General features: G+C 37.2%; 1 protein-coding gene across 13 annotated transcripts in view; it reads right to left on the reverse strand.

Annotated features, from left to right (window-relative positions):
* The window catches only part of LOC110453732 (sodium/calcium exchanger 2-like), a 211,920-nt gene that overhangs the window by 52,834 nt on the left and 133,412 nt on the right, over positions 1 to 25,674 (reverse strand). For 12 of the 13 annotated variants that reach the window (XM_021502826.1, XM_021502838.1, XM_021502837.1 and 9 more), the window contains one exon: positions 5,056 to 5,162. In XM_021502826.1, the coding sequence (XP_021358501.1) occupies positions 5,056 to 5,162 (107 nt within the window). Of the gene's footprint in view, positions 1 to 5,055; positions 5,163 to 19,509; positions 20,549 to 25,674 lie in introns of those variants that run through there. The other variant, XM_021502831.1, reaches the window with a different exon arrangement.

Here is a 25,674-nt window from a genome sequence, read left to right on the forward strand (position 1 = left end):
TGTTATACTAACTTTAACTTCCCTTTATGCGATTCATTTTTTAAAATAATGCTGCACATTGAAATTTATAAAAAAATGTTTTTATATATATATTATATAATTTTGTGTATTTTTTTTTCTCCCCACAATATATTAAGTTGACTAATTTTGGTCTTTAAAATATTATTATCATGATTTTCTTGATCTAATGAAATAAAACTGATTAAATACAGGGGAAAATCATGTCTATGTGTACTCAGTAACCTTGCAGTTAAAGTGTCCACTTCATAGCGGATAAATAATAGTGTAAAATGTTTCCTTTAGTGTTCAATCTTATTTTCAAGATGATTTAATTGGTCCAGGTATATTCAGAACCTCTTTGGTACTAGAATCTATTAGTAAAATATATGCCAAAACCCAGCAGGAATCTATCTATCTGTCTATATGTTGTACTCCACAGAGACCAAAATGGCTTTAATGCGGACAGGAATCATTTTAAATTGGATGTATTTTTATCAAGTTTGTAAAAAAAAATGTGTCAATATCAGTAAACAGAGGGACAAAGGTTGCTACCATAGGGAGAAATGTACCGGTGTCATGTTGTAGATGTCTGTGTCATCAACAGGGCTATGAGATGACAGGCAAATCATTATAAGAGGCATCAGATGCGTGTAAACGTATTGACAAACATGTTTCCAATTAAGTGTATGAGACAGAGTGATGTCTGAGGTGTGACCAAATCACATATAAGGTGTAATGTATTGCGATGAGATGATGACCGTTACCAAAGTAATGTCATTCTAACTTGAGAAGAAACTTTCGCCACTTCTGTATTTTCTCTTCAACATCTAAGACTACGATTATTGTACAATGATAACTAGAGCATGCTATCAAATGTCTGACTAGCTAGAAATAAGTTTATGATATGAGGGAAGAGCCTCGTGGTCAGTCCTGTCCATTACCTGTCTGACTACCTAGAAATAAGTTTATGATATGAGGGAAGAGCCTCGTCGTCAGTCTTGTCCATTACCTGTCTGGCTACCTAGAAATAAGTTTATGATATCAGGGAAGAATCTCCGGGTCAGTCTTGTCCATTACCTGTCTGACTACCTAGAAATAAGTTTATGATATGAGGGAAGATCCTCGTGGTCAGTCCTGTCCATTACCTGTCTGACTACCTAGAAATAAGTTTATGATATAAGGGAAGAATCTCGTGGTCAGTCTTGTCCATTACCTGTCTGACTAGCTATGAATTTGTGTATGATATGAGGGAAGAGCCTCGGGGTCAGTCTTGTCCACTACCTGTCTGACTAGCTATGGATTTGTGTATGATATGAGGGAAGAGCCTCGGGGTCAGTCTTGTCCACTACCTGTCTGACTAGCTATGTATTTGTGTATGATATGAGGGAAGAGCCTCGGGGTCAGTCTTGTCCACTACCTGTCTGACTAGCTATGTATTTGTGTATGATATGAGGGAAGAGCCTCGTGGTCAGTCTTGTCCATTACCTGTCTGACTAGCTATGTATTTGTGTATGATATGAGGGAAGAGCCTCGTGATCAGTCTTGTCCATTACCTGTATGACTAGCTATACATTTGTGTATGATATGAGAGGAGAGCCTAGTGGTCAGCCTTGTCCATTAACTGTCTGACTAGCTATATATCTGTGTATGATATGAGGGGAGAGCCTTGTGGTCAGTCCTGTCCATTATATGTCTGACTAGCTATATATCTGTGTATGATATAAGGGGAGAGCCTAGTGGTCAGTCCTGTCCATTATATGTCTGACTAGCTATATATCTGTGTATGATATTAGGGGAGAGCCTCGTGGTCAGCCTTGTCCATTACCTGTGTGACTAGCTATATATCTGTGTATGATATGATAGGAGAGCATCATGGCAAGTCTTGTTCATCAACTGTCATCAATCAAATAATACACATTAACATGGACAGATTCTAGAGGTACATCAACCTTCAGATCTACCCTGTAAGACAGGTCCATTTGACTTTCTGCAAACTTTATTACAGACTGATAATCACATTCATACAATGTGCGTGTCTTTACCTTGACAAGGTGTAGGTCAGTTCAAGGTGTCATTACTGGTCAGTTCAAGGTGTTATTGCTGGTCAGTTCAAGGTGACATTGCTGGTCAGTTAAAGGTATCGTTGCTGGTTAGTTCAAGGTGTCATTACTGGTCAGTTCAAGGTGTCATTGCTGGTCAGCTCAAGGTGTGATTATAGATCAATTCAAGGTGTCATTGCTGGTCAGTTTAAGGTGTCATTGCTGGTCAGTTCTATGTAACATTGCTGGTCAGTTCAAGGTGGCATTGCACGCTAGTTCAAGGTGTAATTGCTGGTTAGTTCAAGATGTCATTACTGGTCAGTTCAAGGTGTCATTGCTGGTTAGTTCAAGGTGTGATTATTGGTCAATTCAAGGTATCGTTGCTGGTTAGTTCAAGGTGTGATTATTGGTCAATTCAAGGTATCATTGCTGGTCAGTTTAAGGTGTCATTGCTGGTTAGTTTAAGGTGTCACTGCTAGTTATTTTGAGGTGTCATTGCTGGTTAGTTTAAGGTGTCATTGCTGGTCAGTTCAAAGTGTCATTGCTGGTCAGTTCAAGGTGTCATTGCTGGTTATTTTAAGGTGTCATTGCTTGTCAGTTCAAGGTGTCATTACTGGTCGGTTCAAGGTGTCATTGCTGGTTAGTTTAAGGTGTCATTGCTGGTCAGTTCAAAGTGTGATTATTGGTCAATTCAAGGTGTCATTTCTGGTCAATTCAAGGTGTCAATACCGGTCAGTTTAAGGTGTCATTGCTTGTCAGTTCAAGGTGTCATTACTGGTTGGTTTAAGGTGTCATTGCTGGTCAATTCAAGGTGTCATTACTGGTTAGTTTAAGGTGTCATTGCTGGTCAGTTCAAGGTGTCATTGCTTGTCAGGTCAAGGTGTCATTACTGGTCAGTTCAAGGTGTCATTATTGGTCAATTCAAGGTGTCATTGCTGGTTAGTTCAAGGTGTGATTATTGGTCAATTCAAGGTGTCATTGCTGGTCAGTTCAAGGTGTCATTACTGGTCAGTTCAAGGTGTCAATACTGGTCAGATCAAGGTGTCATTACTGGTCAGTTCATGGTGTGATTATTGGTCAATTCAAGGTGTCATTGCTGGTTAGTTCAAGGTGTCATTACTGGTCAATTCAAGGTGTCATGACTGGTCAGTTCAAGGTGTCATTACTGGTCAGTTCAAAGTTTTCTTACTGCTGAGTTGAAATTGTCATTGCCAATGAGTTCAAGGTCACTGCTAGTCAATTCAAGGTCACTGCTAGTCATGTTCAGTTGTCATATTATAATTACTCATCAGTCTATGGTGCCATTGCTCTATCTAGGAGGCTCCAACACCAAACAAATCTGAATCTGTCAATTCCACTCTAATCTATTCTGATAACTATATAGCATAGCTACTCAAGTTACAAACAGAATCTAAATATATTAACTAGAGTATTCTCTTAACACAATTTTAAAGCTGAATCTAATTTGAGTAAATTCACCAACTAAAACTGCAACTTAACTAAAGTTGAAGAAATAAACATCTGCCTTGAACTAAAAGCCTACATCTAAATAAATCCTCAAAGTAGCTGTAACATCCAATCCCAGTTGAATGGGACCTAACTCAAGCCATTGTATCAGACTACAGTCTACATCTAACTACTTTAGTGATATATATAGTTTTGTTAGTCACTACCAAGAATACATACATGCTATATATACAGTGGTGGACAGAGGGCTTCAGTAGCTGTGATCTGGACACGAGTCATTTGGTCAGTTTTCTAGTTTCTACAGTGTGTTTGTTCAATGGTACCTAAATGTTAGGCCATCTTATCACCTTCCATCCTCGATTATACTGTGAGAATATCTAATCTGTGTGATTGTATGTCAGAAATTCTACCTGTATCACTGGTATGAGTGTTGTATAATGTAAGTTCTGCGAGTGCTAGCTGCCACAACAGGACAGATGCTATTGAAAGTCAATAGGTTTTAGACCATTACTAACAGTCTAACATGTACTATAATGAAGTGTATAAAGCTGATGGATGTTTTCAACTGAACACTTACAACCACATCAGTATCCCACATCTCTAGATAACAAGCTAAGAAACTGGGAGCCAATATCCTGTGCGAAGTTATATTAAAGACTAAAGATTTGACATTGGTAAAATTTATTGAAACGCTTCAAGACATTCAATTTTGTCAATTTTCAGGAGATCTCGCAAATGGGATTGGCTGAAGTTGTGTTTCAATTAGAGTTGTTAGGGGAAAAAATCTCTCCTGACTTGCTGAGGATGACGTAGCTCTGACAATTCTAACCAGTTTTTGTTTACTCCGAAAACACCTGGAGCCGTGAAGGCAGAAACAGCACTATCACACATAAAAAGTCTTTAGTGTCACTAGCATTTAACTGTTTTAGAAGTGAGAATCTACGGTACAGTAATAAATAGAACACAGAGTCAGCGATGAAGAAAACAACAGGGACAGGAAAGGAAAGAATAGCATCCTTTGGGAAACAGTAATTGTATATAAGAACTGTAGTGTTACTCTGTTGAAATGTGACTGCCTCCGGCTGCTTGCCATTACCAGCATAACACTGGCTGTAAATAGCACCAAGTGGTGGCTGTAAATAGCACCAAGTGGCAGACTCCGGAGCAATGCTCATGAATGACTAATACTTATGATGGCTTAATCCAACAAAAACCTCAATAATATATTGATTTTCCTTGCAATTATATTGAATTTATCAACAACTTGTATTAAAATGAGATCATAAATATATAATGAGGATTTCTAGAAGTCAAAGAAATAGCTTCGTGGAGCTGATGTAGCGCTGTCATATTACAGTATGTTATACACAAAATATTTATTCTGCACCTTGAATCTCGTTTGCATGTTGGTAAATACAAATTCTTATGTATGTACATAGTTCTCAAACAAGAGCCTACCATCGATGTACCCACGGTAATGCCCTATTTTAGAGGCAGCAGTCTGTACGGTGGTGTTAGTGAGAGCTAGAGTCAGGGAGAACATTTGTACCTGAGACGCTGCTGTTTCTCTGCCTCCAGGACGTGTAGCTCTTTGCCAGGGATAGCATGGCCGGTCAAGGATCCCTTCCTCGCCTGGTGGGTCATGATCCTCACATTCTGTAACAAAGACGCAAACAGTCATTCACAAAGAAAAACAATACGAGATAACTAAAAACAAATACCTTGGCATAATAAAAATGCTCCAAAAGACTTAACCCTTTCACCACTGTAGACCATAATGGACTCATCCAGATCAACGCATGGTAGAATCTACTAAAGTTACAAAGGGGTGAAAAGGTTAAAAGACTAATTAAATGTTATTGTACATGGGTCCTTGTCAGCTGTGAAACATCCGTATGCATTTGAACTCTGGTGTGTTGTTGGGTGTGGGTAGATTCCCATTATTACGTAAATTGTGTTCAGTCTGATAATATCTGAAGTCTTGCTCTGTCAATCCAAGAAATGTACATTGTATACCAGGAAATGTTTGCTGTAATCTGAATTTTTGCCCTTTTCGCCCTTTGTGACCCAAAATTTCCCAGTATACAGTTTATATATTGGGTCTGATCCATTTATCAGAGCATGTAGAATACAGTACTACAATACTTTACACAAAATTTGTTTTTTTCAAGTTCCTTAACAATGAGAACAAATCAAGTGCAGATTCAAGGATAAAACAGACATTCAAGTGTATCTCTTGTTTTACATGGTCATAGCTGTAATCCGCATTAAGTGAGCAGTTCATGTCTATGTAAATTGAAGATCCAATTTAACAGAAACAAGGATTGGGTGTTGTACATAAAAACAATAAGCTACATGGACTTTACTTAGCTCTCGGACTGACAAGTTTGTAAATCTAGGTGCAAGTCAAAAAGAATGTTGCAATGAATGATAAGAGAGGTCAAATTCGTTTTTTAAGAAGACAGAGGTAAAATTTACTATTTGCATATTTTATGCAGTGTCTGTTCATTCAAACTTTATGTAAAAATCTTTGTGACTAACAAGAAACACATAATGATAAACTAGCTGCCAATTAACTTCAAGATAAGCGAGGTATTAGTGATATTTAAGTTCACAAAAATGAAGTTAAGTGTCATTGCAGGTACAACACTAAATGTGATAAAAGTATATTGAGACTTAAATACTTGAAAATCGTCCAAGGCACATCTGGACTGAACTGTTAAATTCTCTGATGAATCTCCAACAATGGGGTATCACTAGCGAGCAATGTACTCGACCTTGGCCTACCTAGAGAAAGCCATCTGACCCATTTTAAAATCTCTGATATACTTCTGTTCTCCTATCACCATAACTATGTGTTCAGGCAGAAAGATGCCGAAATGTTGACGTGAAAGGTTTTTTAACAACACCATCTGAAAATCACCATATATGGTTTTATTTTCTTCAATTATTGTGACATTAGACACTGAGATAAACAGCATTGACGTCATCAACATAAACTTGACTCCGTCCAGTTTGTAAGTTTAGAGAGCAGCTGAAAGGGATATTGTTTAAAAATAGGTTATTTATGTGTTAACTCCATTGGCCTATGACCTCAACATAGGTAAATACGTCACAAGGGCCTAGATAGCTGCTGCGGCCTCTTCACTTCCAGACAAGAATCTGGATAAGCAATAAAACGTGAAGCCCACAGGGTCTGAATGGAATACATTGGATATCATTTGATCTGGGTAGGACCACAGTATTTGTTAGTGGTTATCCACTGTTATTAGGAGATAATACCATGAATGAAGTGACAGACATTTCTTAACCTTAAATCTTAGCGCATGAAGTAAGCTTTCTGTCACCGAGTTTCATTGCAAACTTAATACCTTGTTTTCTGTCCTTGCATTTTGCTGATTTTTGGGTGCCATGATTTATAAATAGCTTTTTTTTCTTACAATGACCACTTGGAACTTTTAGTTTCCTCTTTTTTTTTCTTTTTTGAGTCCGAAGTCTTTCTTTTCCAATCAAATGTTATTTCGAATAAAGTTCCCTCCCAGTAAGAGTACGATGAGGTCAATCTGGTTTTATAAAATGCACTTGATAAAAGTGCACTTGTAATTTGAAAATTTGACACAAAGGAGGGAAAAAAATGAGGATAATAATTATTGCATGCTATTGTTTGTCATCAAAAGTGACGGTGATCAATCACGAAAGGTCATGATAGCAATTTACTTCTAGAAATTCCTCAGCTTTAGTTAATGTTTGCTTCGTTATGTAATTTGAAATTTGTTATTTTCTATTGATGTGTGTCTATAAATCAGGTGCCAATGAACCGGTAATTGCTTCAATCTTGCAGTAACCCTAACAACCCATGCAGAAGCTATCAACAGTCTGCAATTTGTTGAATGTTAAATTAATGTTGTCTGAGGAATAGCATTAAAGAGCTGTTGGAGGGGTGGCAGCTGTTGATATGAAAATGAAAATGCATACATTTAAAGTGCCAACACAATGAATATGTCATAGCCTGGACAGTTAGTGGCTTGCAGGAAACATTGTTGAATCTGTGGAAGGGACAATTTTGGATTTTCTCTTCAACAAGGAAGCTAGTGACCTTCAGGCTGCAATTAATGTCAGAAAAACATGTTGTATTCCCTTCTTTTTTGTTCAAACATTATAACATTGTAATTAGGGGGAAGGTTTGGGATGCTTGACAGCAGTAACAATATACTTGATAACAGAGCCAGCAACAACAATAAAATTTGTTACTCCATGTAATAACTCCATCAGATAACATACAAACATAGATGGTAGCAGATGTGCTTGTACATTGGGTGGGTGCACACCTGGTTACATAAAAGTCAACACTTTTACCCAATACGAAATTTCATATTTATATATGTGCATACATTTTCAGCTAGAAAGTGTATTGCTGTTGTTATTGCAAAGTAAACATGCACAGACATGGTTATATAAGGAATGCATGCAGGTATTGTCGTCGAAACAGTGGGCAGGTACATGTGCCCTCTACAGGTAGTCAACGATGTGTTGTGGAATATATATAGATGGAATATATCTACACTACTGATGTTTCTCGTATTACCTGTGCAATATTTGAGTTATAACTGACTATTTTATGTCATCCTTTATAAATCAGCCTATATGATGCACTCAACACCCCTGCAAAAATATTTCCAATTCAAAGTCAAGAAAGATAAACAATTTATCTTTTAAAAAAATCCCATACAATGATTGGTATCTCATACAGATGCACTTTTTACTAGTGTTGGGGCGAGGAAGACCGGGAAAGTGTGACATGGTGGTATACAGGCTGTGTGCAGTAGTGTTTTAGCGATCTTTAGAAGTAATTACCCAATCTTAACACCCATGTATTTAGGTAGACTTAGGCTCCTTATAATTGTTTCGGCTTGAAACAGTTCCAGTTTTTTGTGAAATTAGTTAAAGAGAGTTGCAGATGCACCAGGCCTCCTGGGATTTGAAGGAGGTTAGTATGAAGCAAACAGCCCAATCTCAATGGCTCTCTATATATACTGGGTGAATCAATGGGGCACACAACTTATCACAATTTAACTCATTTACCCTGAAATTTCATAATGAACTATTCTAACCTTTGAATTGGAAGAGCTCAAATGTGTTTTCAGGACTGAATGAGTTAGGCACCAAAATTATTTATTGGACAGTGTTCGACACAAACACAAATTAATATATTGTATAAAAATAGTAGTGTAACAGGAGAGAGAAATTCTTGGCCAGACTAGGATTTGAACCCAAGACCTTCTGGATGTTCTACCAGTTGAGCTACTGCACCTGGTTACCTGTGTGATTGACCAAGTCCAGTTCCACTTACAGTAGATATCAATTAGTTCTTAGTTAATCATCCAGACTTAAGTCTCTAAGACCTTTCTCTAATAACTTTATCATTTGATTAAGAGATTAACAGATCTTTTTTTTAACTTCTTAATACACAGGAATTTCAAGTGCAGATAGTCAATGTTTTTTCCAGGACATCACATACATCTACTAGTAACACTGAGGTTGTTACCTTCAGTCGTAAGATCTTCAACTAGTAACACTAAGGATGTTACCTTCAGCCGTAAGATCTTCATCTAGAAACACTGAAGATGTTACCTTCAGCCTCAAGATCTTCATCTAGAAACACTGAGGATGTTACCTTCAGTCGTAAGATCATCAACTAGTAACACTGAGGATGTTATCTTCAGCTGTAAGATCTTCAACTAGTTCCACTGAGGATGTTACCTTCAGCCGTAAGATCTTCAACTAGAAACACTGAGGATGATACCTTCAGTCGTAAGATCTTCAACTAGTAACACTAAGGATGTTACCTTCAGTCGTTAGATCTTCAACTAGAAACACTGAGGTTGTTACCTTCAGTCGTTAGATCTTCAACTAGTAATACTGAGGATGTTACCTTCAGTCGTAAGATCTTCAACTAGAAACACTAAGGATGTTACCTTCAGCCGTAAGATCTTCAACTAGAAACACTGAGGTTGTTACCTTCAGTCGTAAGATCTCCAACTAGTAACACTGAGGATGTTACCTTCAGTAAAGATCTTCAACTAGTAACACTGAGGATTTTACCTTCAGCCGTAAGATCTTCAACTAGTAACACTGAGGATGTTACCTTCAGTCGTAAGATCATCAACTAGTAACACTGAGGATGTTACCTTCAGTTGTAAGATCTTCAACTAGTAACACTGAGGATGTTACCTTCAGCCGTAAGATCTTCAACTAGAAACACTAAGGATGTTACCTTCAGTTGTAAGATCTTCAACTAGTAACACTGAGCTTGTACTCTTTATCAAACACTATCCTTTGGACTACCATGTAAACAGTTGTAAGTATTTAACCCTGTTGGAGCATAAGATTTCTTGTTTTTTTTCTGTAGCAACATTTAATGGACAAGCATTGCTATCTGTCACACTGTTCATCAAGTCTTTGATCTGTACGTATGAAGCTGTGTAAGGCTATGTAGGCCAACACTTCGATGTTTGTCGCCAAAAATTATTGAAGCATTCATGAGTTTGCATCAATTATTTACTCCCCGACCTAATTATGAGATCCTTTATCAACAGAAGTTCTCATCTCCAATCGCGAAATCTGCTCAGATGAAGGAAAGGTCCTTTTATACACGAAATCAACGAAAAAGCTTTTTTCTCATGGGAGGAATCAATCCAGTTACTTCTCCTTAAAATAGCCAAACTAGCTGTGTTTACAGGGTATTTAGATTTGCTAGTGAGTGCTGACATTTCTTCATGTCAAAATAAGTCTTAAGAGGTTTTCCAATGTCATCTGTGTGTGTTTCAACCTATCCCTGGTCTTGAATCTTAAAGCAGTAGCATATATATATATATATATATATCAATATCTATCATAAATCATAACAAAATAATCACAACACAAACTTAAGGATGTATACTAACTACCTCACTGTGACACGATAGTTTTTCAAATGAGTTCCATTTTAAGAAGTCAGATTCCACTCACAAAGTTGTGGAATCTAATTTAAGAAATCATTCTCAGTTAATGTAAAAATATCTGTTAGATGCAGATAAACACAAAACGATATGTGAACACCGGTTATTATATCTGCAGATAAGAAGATATAATATATAATGCCGCACAGAAATCTTTTATTTCATAATTTGAGAAGCAATCTCCCAAGTAGTGTTTAAAGTAACAGGAAACTCCGTAACAGATTGTAGATTTTCTCCTCAAGTTTCTGGCAGCTCTGATGTTCTGTACAGACCTGATTCTTAGTTGTTCTACCATTCCTTGTTCCTGACATTTCCGATTCATATTTTGTATACACGATCAGGAAAATTAACAATTTACACAAATTGAAAATAGCTCTTTTAATATCTTAAAATGAACAATTACGCTGTTGTAAACTAGATTTGTACAGGTACCAGTATTTCCCGTGCCAAATTAACAGGTTTGTGTTGAATTTCATCAGTATTAGCATGCCTCCTGCTTTCTAATTGAATCAGCGGCTCTATCAGGGGTGCCAGCATCCTCCGAAGCATACAAGTCTCAACAATTACATTAACGGTTGGTAGACGCAAATGGAGACTCCTTCAAGCATGTAAAAAACGACGTGGATGTAGTATTACTTGTGTTGCATTTCTATCAAAATTTGTTTTTCTGCTGTAAATAAATTGGACTTGACCTTAGTCCTTGGCCTCTTGGTAGAATGCAATAATGAAGTCAAGATTAAAGGGGCATGCATTCAATCTGTCACGGTTGTTCAACTTGTTCACATCGCGCTACGATTTGTTTTTCGTAGAATGTTCACAAGACCAACTTCTGTCACTCCGTATGATTTATTAGGCCCTAGAGACCACTAAATGTGTGTTTGACCTTCCAGTGGGGTATTGGGGAAAATATCTTGTACAACATGGAATCTACGGTAAATTGGACTTCTACTTAAATCTCATGTGCGCTTGGAACGTATATAAAATGCCTGCATGATGTGGAAGTGGATGGACAGATATGTTCGGCCAATTATATTCACGCGTTCTAGGGTGTTGCTATGGATGTTTGTTTTCTTGAGAAGAATCGCAACAAGTTTTTGGATTAATGTCAAAATTGGGTGCCTGATGTGTGGTAATTGGAAAAGTTGTTGGAATATGTTGACTGTAGAGAGAAGCCATGTAAATACACACATACACGGAAACTTGGCCGTAAACGAGGCATGTCCCTGTGCTGATCACCTTACCATCCCTGTAAACTAGAGACCTCAACCCATACCTGCCCCCCCCTGACACGCTCACTGATAGTGCACGTGTGCAACACACACGGCCCTCCAATGCAATCTGCACCAAAGCTTGTTAGCCGTAAAGTTATCTATACAAAATGAAATACTCAAACATTTAATTCCCTGGCTGCATCTTGCAGCAAATTACAGAAGTGTTCGGTTCATGTTATACTCCAGGAGCAGAGAAAACAATCACACTCCAGTCATCAGCTGCTAACTGTCTAGTATCAACTGGCAATAAATAGACACAGAGAAATTGGCACAAATGGGAATGAAGATTTTGCAGAAAATAAGAAACAGATATACCGAATCAAGAAGACACTGTATGTCTGACTATTACAGGAGGCAACAAGAACTTAAAACAAATAAACTTAAGTGATAAGGAAGGCTATAAGCTATAGAGGCCAATTTAATAGTTTTCAAATAATTCAATTCCCAGGTAAGCTCCTATATATATCTATATTAAAATTTTCAAATGTTATGGCCCATATCAATTTGTAATATGTATATAAGGCCCATGATCCCTGATCTTCCTTATCCCTGAAAAGTTTGCTCGACCAAACGGCACCAAGAGTGGACCATTAGTACACACTTATACTTGGACTAAAAGGAAAACCTTTGACTACCCTGCTAACGGCATGAGTATGTAGAAATATAAATACTTAACAAGATGATGATAATATTGTTTACATTGAAGCCCAATTCATCGCTAACATAAAACAAATTTCGGGGATTGAACCCAGGGCCCTCCAACCCTGGCAATTCCTATCCCAGCTATTGCTGAAGAATTAAAAAAAAAGAAAAAAAGAAAAAAAAAAAAATCAACTGTCTATATCATGTTTAATAAAATCAGATCTTTCATTGGTTTAGACCAGAAAACAATTCAGGCATAATAATGCGATTTTACAATTCAGTGCTACATGATTATAAGATGAATCTGTAAATTAATACCAGTCCAATGAGATTGTAGTAAAACTGGGCCATATCCAACACATACTTGGCATTAAATGAGGCCAACACACAGAAGTATGAAGATTATTCTTAAATACTACAAATGCTTAACATAAGGAGCAACAGGTTTTGTAAAATACAGCCCAATTGATTTTATTCTTTTCCAATTAATGTAAACAATTTTAAATATTTGATAAAGTGTTCTTTCCTGATTAAACAGAAATTCTGCCATCTCGTTTTAATGAAATGAAGATATTCCACCAGCGACCAATTGATAACTTGTCTTCACTTCAAGCATCCATACACAGGATAGTTTTCAAGCATGCCATCGTCAAGATTATCTGAATTTTATTTAGACACAAAATTTATATTGGAACGGAGGATCTGCAGATGTGCGAAACTCCCCTTAAACTCAATGCACACCATGGGAAACATAGAACTGAGTACAGTTTTAATTCTGCACTTAATTACCACATAGGTGGGACTTAGAATTCAAACATATTTAAGGTTTTGTGTATTTAATGATTTTAAATTACCCTGATTAGAAATAAAAGAACCATTAAATTTTCAATCACATCTGTGTAATAATTCCGTATTTCTATGCAGAGCTTGATAACAATTAACCCTGACAGTTAATTCTGTATATTAAATACATGGATTCTTACCAGGGGAATAAAAGATCAAGATATTTCTACACAATGCTTATTTAATTACAGCAGACAATACACTGCCAACAGAATGAGATCGTGGATCAGACGCACAGTTAAAGCTATACTAGGTCTCACAGTGCCCCACTAGCTGTACAGCTGTAAGTCAGCCCCTGACAAAGGGGACAAGAGGACATCCACGGTTGTCCTAGTCCGTCACAATAGGACAGTGCCCCAAGTACTTATTAAAACTATATGTGGAAAGATGAGCTGATAAGTAAGTAGGGAGTCAAGCGTATCTTTAGCACAAAGGTCACAAACCGTTTCTGGACACCGAGGATCGTAAGAGGTGGTGCTGCCCGGTGCCATGGTGCCATACATTAATCTGTCTTATCAGTCTCCCATCCACGATAAAACCAAATATATCTAATAATGCACCCATGATCTAAGTATATGCACCCAGTATACTGTTGATATCATCGTTATTCTGGGACGGAGACAAGTCAGTGTGGTCTTATTGAGTGGCTGTCTGAAAGGGGTCAACTGTACTCACAATTCATCAAGTCAAAAGCTGATTGAAAATTGCCACTTAGATTACCAGGCCAAATACTATGATTTTTTTCTGCAGCAAACTGCTGAAAAACTCTACAAGACAATTTCATAATCAAAATGCATCCCGTCTTCAACAACATCAAAGAACATGTGATCCAGTGTCTAATAAGAACTTCAAGAAATAGGTTCAACGGTGCTGGCGTGATAGAACCATGTAATCAAACGCAGCCTACAGATGTAACCAGCAAAATATTTCAAAAGAATCCCAATAAAAATTGTAAACAGAAATGCAACCCAAGAGTAATCAAGCGGGTTTCAATTCTGAACCTTGTTTACAACAATGGAAACAGGCGTTTCCGTGAAAACTGTGAAGGCAATGAACACAAGTGTTACAGGGAGACATCTGAGGCTGACCACTTGGTGCTGTATATATTCTGAAACTCCAAAACCTCAGCCAACAACTAACTGTGATTTTCTGTTAACACAAGGAACCAATGATAATAGTAATATACACCTCAAACTGAAACAAATGGCCAGGTACTTGAACAACATTCCACCTTAGCTATCTGTTACTAGGGAGATCACACAATCATAAAAGTTGTTAGGGTACTGGCAAGGATGTATATGCATTGGGGTGGGGGTTCAAAATGAAAAACGTACAAAAACACATGCTTTTTCAAAGGAAAATGACAGGCCTCTGAGTTGAGGGGTGTCTTAGAACTCTTGTAAATCCTCTTTATTCATCACTGTCTAATGTCAAAGTCATTGGGGTTATAAACAAATTTGGATGTAAAAATAATTTTAAATATGTTTGATTTTGAGTGAATAGAAATAAACTGCTGTGGGACTAAAAACTGACTTGATAGTAAATTTAACAGTGTATTTGTAATATAAGAGTTTGTGTAATCGACATTAAATCAGATAATTTAAATCTGGTATTGTTACACAGTAAACCTGTTTAATCCAACACCCTTTGGAAAGAAACAAATCGATTGGATTGAAAGTAGAGCTGTCCGAATACACATGTGTTATTTGGTACTTTTGAACAGAAATGGAATGGAAGTGGTAGGTCAGATATGACAGAATGTCAGAATATTCAGGTATTGGATTAGAGAGGTTTTACTGTACATGTCACACGTACCAATTGTTATGCTTCCAGCTGTAACAGGTTATGTTACAGGAGACCTAAATCTGTCCCTATAAAGGTATATGTTAGCACAGGTAACCGGATATATGAACCCTTATCAGGTGTGATACCTTTAAAGTGACCCATCTTTAGCCTTAAGTTTTGTATTAGATTCTACCTTAATTATCACTATAATGTACTATCATTACCACTTCTTCAATCTTTAATAAGGTAGAGCCTGTTTGGGGGGTGGGGGTGGGGTGGGGTGGGGGGAGGGTTTGTCATGATGTCTTACACCATAAAGTAATTATTTAATTACATAAAGTAATATGTCATCACACACAAATCAATATCAAATAACAATGATCTCCCATATCTAACAAGGCATTTTTTTCAAGTTCTTATGCACCTGTCATGCACCATAACTGTTGAGCCCCCCTGCTTGTTGCAGCTGTGTGTAAGATTATAGTTATATTGTCTTATATTAATGAATTGGTTACGACCGCACAAGTAACTAGTCCATAATTAAAGAAATACCTTGAGCATAACAATTGTGACTAGAGGAGAAAGATGCAAAATAGCCAGACCAGGATTGAACCCTGGACCTCCAAACTCTAGATGGATGCCCTAATCAACAAGCATCTGGTCAGCTTCAGCCACCTGGCCTAGACCTGACCTGGTCTGGCCTGGCCACACCTCCTCCTTTTTCCTGCGTCTTTGCTCCCTAAGACAACTCTATTTACATCCCAGGTTTATGAAGCTCATAAAGGGTCTTAAATTTGGCATTTGCTTTCAATTATATTCTATTCATTTTGAACTTAGGAAAAATATAATAAGACAAACCTACAGACAAAGAGAGTAAAATCTTTAAGACAAGAATTGTTAGTAACTACTACTGACATATTAATTACTTTGGCAAAAACCAGTGACATAGCTGTTGTAGAGGGTGTCATTTATAGTTGTATAATTATGTTGCTGTGTGGCTACTGACATAGCTGTTGTAGAGGGTGTCATTTTTAGTTGTATAATTGTGTTGTTGTGTGGCTACCGACATAGCTGTTGTAGAGGGTGTCATTTATAGTTGTATAATTGTGGTGCTGTGTGGCTACTGACATAGCTGTTGTAGAGGGGGTCATTTATAGTTGTATAATTGTGTTGCTGTGTGGCTACTGACATAGCTGTTGTAGAGGGGGTCATTTATAGTTGTATAATTGTGTTGCTGTGTGGCTACTGACATAGCTGTTGTAGAGGGGGTCATTTATAGTTGTATAATTGTGTTGCTGTGTGGCTACTGACATAGCTGTTGTAGAGGGGGTCATTTATAGTTGTATAATTGTGTTGCTGTGTGGCTACTGACATAGCTGTTGTAGAGGGGGTCATTTATAGTTGTATAATTGTGTTGCTGTGTGGCTACTGACATAGCTGTTGTAGAGGGGGTCATTTATAGTTGTATAATTGTGTTGCTGTGTGGCTACTGACATAGCTGTTGTAGAGGGTGTCATTTATAGTTGTATAATTATGTTGCTGTGTGGCTACTGACATAGCTGTTGTAGAGGGTGTCATTTTTAGTTGTATAATTGTGTTGTTGTGTGGCTACTGACATAGCTGTTGTTGAGGGGGTCATTTATAGTTGTATAATTGTGTTGCTGTGTGGCTACTGACATAGCTGTTGTAGAGGGTGTCATTTTTAGTTGTATAATTGTGTTGTTGTGTGGCTACCGACATAGCTGTTGTAGAGGGTGTCATTTATAGTTGTATAATTGTGGTGCTGTGTGGCTACTGACATAGCTGTTGTAGAGGGTGTCATTTTTAGTTGTATAATTGTGTTGTTGTGTGGCTACCGACATAGCTGTTGTAGAGGGTGTCATTTATAGTTGTATAATTGTGGTGCTGTGTGGCTACTGACATAGCTGTTGTAGAGGGGGTCATTTATAGTTGTATAATTGTGTTGCTGTGTGGCTACTGACATAGCTGTTGTAGAGGGTGTCATTTATAGTTGTATAATTGTGTTGTTGTGTGGCTACTGACATAGTTGTTGTATGGGAACTTATGCAGATGTATTAGTTTATTGACAAAACCTTTAAAGGGGCTGGTCGGGGAAAAAATGTCATATTTGCTAAAATGGCATACACATGTTTAAAATACCTTCTTATGAAATATACCGATTCAAATTTTGCTGAAATATACTCCCTAAGAGTAAAAATTATAATCATATTAAAGAAATCCTCAATCGACACCTGACAGTCTAAAACTCTCAATTGACCCAGATCAGTAATGTAATTTTACCGCACGCGCGTCATCAACAAGGCCAATTGTAAATATCGCGGCGAAAGAAAAAGATGCATGCAAAAGTCATGACAGGCACGAGGTATCAATACCGTTATATATAACAACAACATATAGGTAGGAATACTACACTTGCATCATACATGACCTTTGAAAACAATTATTTACGTATAGTATTGCTGTTTTGTTCGCTAGTAAAGTCCGACATGGCACATGACGGCGTGCTATTATTGTTATCTTCACTGCCTCACTTTCGAAACCACAACGTGAGATATATAAATAGATCTGCGCTGAATTTACGCGGGGCTTCCCTGAGATTTCAGTGGTCAAAACTGGACATTGCAAGCAGAACTCGACCATCATATTGCCGTGGTATAACTTTTGGAAGGCCATAGAACACATTTAGACCCATTTATTTTGTATATTTTCCCCCGACCAGCCCCTTTAAGTTGCAGGATGTATAATTATTTGACACAACTGTTGCATTACTATTTACAGTCTATGTAATTGTTGTATAGCTATTGACACAACTGTTGTATGTATATGTACACAACTGTTGTATGGCTATTGATACAACTGTTGTATGGCTATTGACACAACTGTTGTATGTATATGTACACAACTATTGTATGGCTATTGACACAACTGTTTTATAGCTATTGACACAACTGTTGTATAGCTATTGACACAACTGTTGTATGTATATGTACACAACTGTTGTATGGCTATTGATACAACTGTTGTATGGCTATATACATAACTGTTGTATGTATAAATACACAACTGTTGTATGGCTATTGACACAACTGTTGTATAGCTATTGACACAACTGTTGTATGTATATGTACACAGCTGTTGTATGGCTATGTACACAACTGTTGTATGGCTATTGACACAACTGTTGTATGGCTATGTACACAACTGTTGTATGGCTATTGACACAACTGTTGTATGGCTATGTACACAACTGTTGTATGGCTATGTACACAACTGTTGTATGGCTATTTACACAACTGTTGTATGGCTATGTACACAACTGTTGTATGGCTATTGACACAACTGTTGTATGGCTATGTACACAACTGTTGTATGGCTATTGACACAACTGTTGTATGGCTATGTACACAACTGTTGTATGGCTATTGACACAACTGTTGTATGGCTATGTACACAACTGTTGTATGGCTATGTACACAACTGTTGTATGGCTATGTACACAACTGCTGTATGGCTATTGACACAACTGTTGTTTAGCTATTGACACAACTGTTGTATGTATATATACACAACTGTTGTATGGCTATTGACACAAACGTTGAAATCGTATTGACATAACTGTTGTATGGCTATGTCCACAACTGTTGTATGGCAATTGACACAACTGTTGTATGGCTATTGTCACAACTGTTGACTCAACTGTTGTATGTATATATATACAACTGTTGTATGGCTTGTATGGCTATTGACACAACTGTTGTATGTACTATACACTGCGTGTATGTGTATATATATACATTACTATACAATGAGTGTATATATACATTACTATACAATGTGTGTATGTGCTTATACAGTACCATATATAGTGTGTATGAGTGTAGACATACTGTAACACTGTGTGTATATGTGTAGATACTATAATAGTTTTGGTGTAGGTATGTGTAGCTGTGTATGAGTGTAGACATACTGTAACACTGTGTGTATATGTGTAGATACTATAATAGTTTTGGTGTAGGTATGTGTAATGAATGCTGCTGTGTATAAGTGGGAGAGGATTTTGGCTATATCAGCTTCAAAAATATAAACCCCAAAAATGATTTGCCCTACTGACTAGGGTTATTGGATAGTGATACATTGAAGTTTGACCCTTGACATTAGCCCTGTGGGTATCTCTGAAGTTCTCATTATAAACAGATATGCGGCATGGCAAGTGTACACGGGATACACATTATGTACGTTGGGTTGTTCAGATAGTTAAACACTTATAAAATTCATTAAGCTGGTTTGTGGGATATTTTATCTTGACCTGCAACAAATAACAGTTGACAAGTTGGTATTTTACCTTATTCAATTGGTAACAAATTTATGTAAGAAAAAACCAATCCCTTTTGAGATGTTTACCGAGCTTTGCCTTCTCATCATGTCTCAAGACCCATTACTTACTGCATGGGAATCCTCTACTTGGGAATCCTTCTTGCATCTGTTCAACCACCATCCGTTATCCTGACAGTAGGCGAGGATGACAAACACAGGCATGTATCCGAGGGTAACCCATGCCTCCCACGGGTCTATGACCCCCGGGGAAATGTATTGCACAACGAGCAGCATCCATACATAGGCCCACAACGACCAAGTTGCTGTCATGAGGAACACACCGAATTCTTTAATGCGTTTTGTCTGGCCAGGCTCAAGACTGACTATACACACGGATGAGATGACCAGTAAATTAAATGCAGCACTCCCCAGGATAGTAAAGGTGCCTAAGGAGTCCCCTATATCCTCGCCTAGATTCGTGGCTGTTTCTATAACTGCTAGAAGGATCTCTGGAGCACTGGAACCCAGAGCCATTAAAGTTAAGTTTGCTACGGTCTCATTCCAAACTAAAATTTGTACTTCGTGAGCTTCCCCTTTTTCGGGATCGTATCGTATAACAGTTCTCTTTTTACTAGTCATGATTTCAATACTATTCATGAAAATATCTGAAGCAACAGCAATACCTAAGAAAACGTAGCACATTGCCAACAAATACAGAAACCCTCGGACACCGTCACTCCAAAGGTTGTCTGCCGGTAGTGAAATTCTGCTTTCACAAATCTTGCTAGTGTTGCTAGACATATATTCCACAATGTAGCCATCATCATAATCCGTACGTTGGAAAAACTGCGACATGATGGTAGTTGTTAAACGCTGTAGCTCAGGTATATAAGTGAACAGTGAAGTACGAAGAATCCATTCCACACGGGCTCTGTCTATGAACTGGCGATCAGTTTGTTTATCTACATGGCTCCATTTAAACAGAAACTGCAGTCTTCACTTAATGGACTCAAAATTGTTCTCAGCATGAAAAGTGTTCAGTGCCCGCTAATGAGAGGCACACCTGAGCAGATTTTTGCCACCCCAGTGCCGACAATGCTACCAGACTTTACGTAAGGCCAGCTCTGTACATTGTGGTGTTAATTGTGATCATTGTACCAGGGTTTTGATGTTTTGAATGTAATTTTGATATTATTTCAGTATGATTGTCCAGAAAACATTGATTGTCCATGTGGAACATAAAGGTTATAGATGGTATGGAGGTGACGCACCATCGCCAAACAATTCATTCCGAGCCCCTAATGCCTACCATTACTAGCACGGATACACGGACCCGAACAGTTGGATTACAAAGGGTGCACGCTACGCAACTGTTGGCCTATTCAGTCCATTGTATGATGATAAACATCTAATACCATGTAATTAAATTGACAGAGATCAGTATCTATTCCTAACCGAACATACATCCAAATGTCTGGTTATCAAGCTTTAATTAGTTGCCCATTGTTTTTACCGATCCAACTAAATGATATCCACTTGACCTCTTCATTGGACCTGTAGAAATGGATCACAGTGGGTTTTTTAAATTACCGTTAACTGTTTTGTGAATCTGCACATATCGGTTGTGTTAAAACTGTTACAACATCGATGACAGTTCAAACAATTCGAACAAGGGTAACTTTAAACTTTTACTGTTGACAAGTTCAGAAGTACTGTAGTAACCGGAGGCCTGTGTTTATTTGCCAGTGTGCACACCAGTGGGAAGAAACAAAAAAACAATAATAAACTGTGGCGAACACCTCTAGATACCCTATCATCACACACATAAACATGGTCTTAGTCAATGCATTTATCATAGACCAATTAGCTCATCTCCCTTTTGAAAACAGTTCAAACAAAATAATTACAAAATCATAATCTATGTAATATCGAATGATTCACAATAGATTTTTTATAAACAGAAATATTTACATGAGATCATCCAATTTAGATTTGAAGATTCCAACTTCGAAAAAAACCACTTAACGATCAAAATCGATATAATTGAAAGATCTACTTCAAACCCGTGATTGGTATGATATCGTGACTGACCCAACTTGTATATGCCAACTAAATCTAACGATGTGAAACTTTCCCAAATCAAATACGATAAAGACCTATCTTCTGTCAGAATAGAGATTTTCATAACACACAGGGTTCAAATAACACAGATATCAGAAACAATATATGAACTTTGAAAGTCAGGTGAGCACTTTTTACGATTAAAAACCAGGGTTCAGTCAAAACTAACATTTACATGTACAAGATCTCTATGGCCATACAGGGCCAGTGTTCAGTTTAAACTAACATTTACATGTACAAGATCTCTATGGTCATACACCTGGGTCAGTGTTCAGTTTAAACTAACATTTACATGTACAAGACCTCTATGGTCATACAGGGTCAGTGTTCAGTTTAAACTAACATTTACATGTACAAGATCTCTATGGCCATACAGGGTCAGTGTTGAGTTTAAACTAACATTTACATGTACAAGATCTCTATGGCCATACAGGGTCAGTGACATCATATAAAAATGTATATGTATATAAGAATACATGTATAAGGATTAGTATTCCCAGCCTATTTATACGTGTAGATAAAGTTAATTGTTGTAAATTCTAGCCTGGTATCATATCTTGCTTATTGAAGATACTTGTCCTACTTCAAAGCTGACAGTTTCTGTCGCTGCTCAAGATATATAGATATGGAATATACATAATAGCTTGTAGAGTTTAATAGGTTCTTGTAAGGGAACATATATATATACTCTTGTTTTAGATCTGTTCTACACAAACGTAACTATATTTTGACTATACATAAGGAACATTTGTCCTGTATAAACCCACATTTAACTAAACAATAAGCCTTGAAGCCATGAGGCCTTCAAGTCCGAATGAAAATGAGGTAAAATAAGCATTGTCATTCATCATACTACCTAGTAATTTAATGCATTTCTGTAAATCCCTGAATTCTTGTGAATACATGTACCTTAAATCCCTGATTTTTTTGTGAATACATGTACCTTAAATCCCTGATTTTTTTGTGAATACATGTACCTTAAACTGATTTTTTTGTGAATACATGTGCTGGTACCTTAAATCCATTAATTTCTGTTGATAGTTATTATCCCACCGTATGGATCTCACTCAGTACCCCTATTTTCTCCCATTTAAGACTCCCTGGATGCTTAATTTCCATCTGGCCCAACAAGAGTGAGTAACATATTAGTTGATAAAATTTGTTCGTAATTGTGGTAAAAACATTTTTTTTTTTTAATTTGACTTTAATTATGGCTGTGTTTGATTTACAATAAATTCATGAGGATTTTAATTCGTTAAAATAAATACAAAAAATGTATGTTATTCGATTCAATGATACAGAATAAAAAGAGGTGCTATGTTTGATGAAGGGGTGGGCTTATAACTGGACATTGGTCAAAGTTAAAGGATGGACACACTATAAAGGTCAGATTAGACAGAATGTCAGAATATTCATGTTTTTATTCATTAGTTTTTTGCAAGAAATGGATTACATTGTTATGTTAGATTAGACAGTGTCAGAATATAATGTATACAGCTTAAACCACATGGCAAAATGCCTATGTTTATCAAAAAGAGCTATTAATTTTATATTTCCATAATTAGGTCTCAAAGCCAAAAACAAATCCTCAAAAACAGTTTCTCATACACTTGAAAAATTCTGGAAAATTCCTTTTTTTCTTCTAAAGTAATTCTGTTAGGATATTTGATATATGTATGGAGACTCCATTATAAGACAAGTATCTTCACTGGCTCACAATGTCTACCAAAATTGACTATTATAATATAGTATTGGTTTTCAAAATTTCGTCAAAAAGAATACTTTACCAATTTTTCACAGATGCATCGACACATCAATACACCAAAAAATATATCAATATCTGCCTGCAACATACTGTTGAATAGGATCAGTGTCGACATGGTTCTGATATCAGACTTGTGTAACAGGATGGCCTTTTCCCTGTCTAACAGTATAGGGAAGATCAGAGTAGCTCCTGATGAGGCCTCTAAGGTTTGTATGGGGCGCCCACTTTGGTTAGTATGATACAGGTATGTGTGCTGGTCGGTTTATCATATATATATACACAAAGCCATCAGGATTATAAACAAGAGGCCCAAGGGCCTTAGCGGTCACCTGAGTTATATCATAGGTACTGGTAGCTTTATTTTATTGTTAAGATGTGATGTGGAAATCTGCATGTAAACTAAGTGAAATACAATACTTGTCATGTCATCAATGGATAAGAATTTGAAAATATTGGTAAATGTTCCCTTTGGGGCCCCGCCCTAGCCCCTGGGGATGGGGCAGGAATCCAAATTTTACAAAGTAATACTTTCATTCACCCAAGATGATTCTGACTAAGTTTGAGTAATTTTCTGCTGAAAATGGATAAAATATATACCGAAAAGTGTTATTTCCCTATATAAACTATATTANTCGGGGTAGGAATCTCAATTTTACAATTTGAAACCATCTACCTCCAAGGATAATTCTCACCAAGTAAAAATAATTTCCTACAGAAAGTTGTCAAAATATACCCAAAAGTGTTATTTCCCTATATAAACTATAGTAAACTTTACCCCCTCCCCAAGGGAGAACGGATAGCTCGGGGGTCCTGAAATTTACAATTTAAGTAGAGACCCTGATGATCTTTCTTTCCACGCAGAGAAAATGAGTGTAGTACCTCTGAGTCTGAAGAAGAAGATTTTTGAAATATTGGTTAATTTTCCCTTTGGAGCCCCGCCCTGGCCCCAGGGGTTGGGGTAGGAATCCCAATTTTACAATTTTGAAGCCGGACGCCGGACGCCGGACGCCGGATGACGACGGACGAAAAGCGATTAGAATAGGTCACTTGAGCAAAGCTCAGGTGACCTAAAAACATCTTAAGAGAAGGTGTCTTCATTACTTCCTCTAGTGAACTTGAAAGCTCATTGCAGTTGCCCTATTTTCAGTGAAACCTGCGAAATTTCCACAGCTTAGCAATACAACTGCACAGAAAGTCAAACATTCCGTGTTTCATGATCTTCCAGCTGAGAACAGATCCTCATCACCAGTTATGTAATTAGTGCCACGTTCTATGGCCTTCTTTTTACACGCTGCAACAGTTTATGGCACAATTCATAAATATAGTTTATAAACATTTTTGAACAAATCTCAAAATGTTTAAAACTCTCCGAGGTCTATACAATATGCCAAACTCAAACAAGTAGGATTTTAAAACATTCACCCCTAAAGACACATTTGAACTCTTCTATTTCAAAGGTTGGAATAGTCCATTATGAAATTCCAGGGGGGAATTAGTTAAAGGTACATTTCTACAAGTACAAGTTTCTGACAGTGAGACTTACATCACCTGTATCTATAGATAACTTACACACCAGTACAAGTTTCTGACAGTGAGACTTACAGCACCTGTATCTATATCTTACACACCAGTACAAGTTTCTGACAGCAGACCTACAGCACCTGTATCTATAACTTATACACACCAGTACAAGTTTCTGACAGTAAGACTTACAGCACCTGTATCTTTAACTTACACACCAGTACAAGTTTCTGACAGCAGACTTACAGCACCTGTATCATGAGCGATTCTATATGACCGCACCAGGATGCATCCCACCTCTGTGACTTGTGTACCGACTCCCTGGACCTTTTCTCAGTTGTTTACCCTGTGATGTTTATAAGTAAAATTGTTTGTATAACTTATTTTCACCTTTTACATAACAGTGACTTATTCCTCCCACACTTCCTACATGTAACATGTCAAGATTTACAATATCCCATCTGTTTCTTGAAACTTTGTTTGTTGGGAAAGTCCGGAGCTTTATTTATGTAAACCATAGTTAATTTTAAACATTTGTGTCATCTTTCTCGACTTGGTCAGACAACTTTTCAGGTTAGGCAATATTGAGGTTTCTCTTGTGAAACCAGTTTTTATTATAAATATGCCTAATGACTGTGGTAAGTATTAATAATAGAAATTGGTTTCACAAGAGAAACCTCGATTCTATTTCAAAATATGTTACCACAGTCATTAACCTATTCACCCCTGAAGTCACATTTGAACCTTACCAAATCAATGACTGGGTAAGTCCAGTTTGTAAATGTAGGGGTGAAGGAGTTAACTTCTAAGTCCAACTAACAAGTATTAACCTTAAGATGAAAGATTCACACTGCTGCTTCTGTTGAAGGAATTCCATAGACTCCCCC

Source organism: Mizuhopecten yessoensis, unplaced genomic scaffold (assembly GCF_002113885.1).
Source record: "Mizuhopecten yessoensis strain PY_sf001 unplaced genomic scaffold, ASM211388v2 scaffold7493, whole genome shotgun sequence".
Taxonomy (NCBI): domain Eukaryota; kingdom Metazoa; phylum Mollusca; class Bivalvia; order Pectinida; family Pectinidae; genus Mizuhopecten; species Mizuhopecten yessoensis.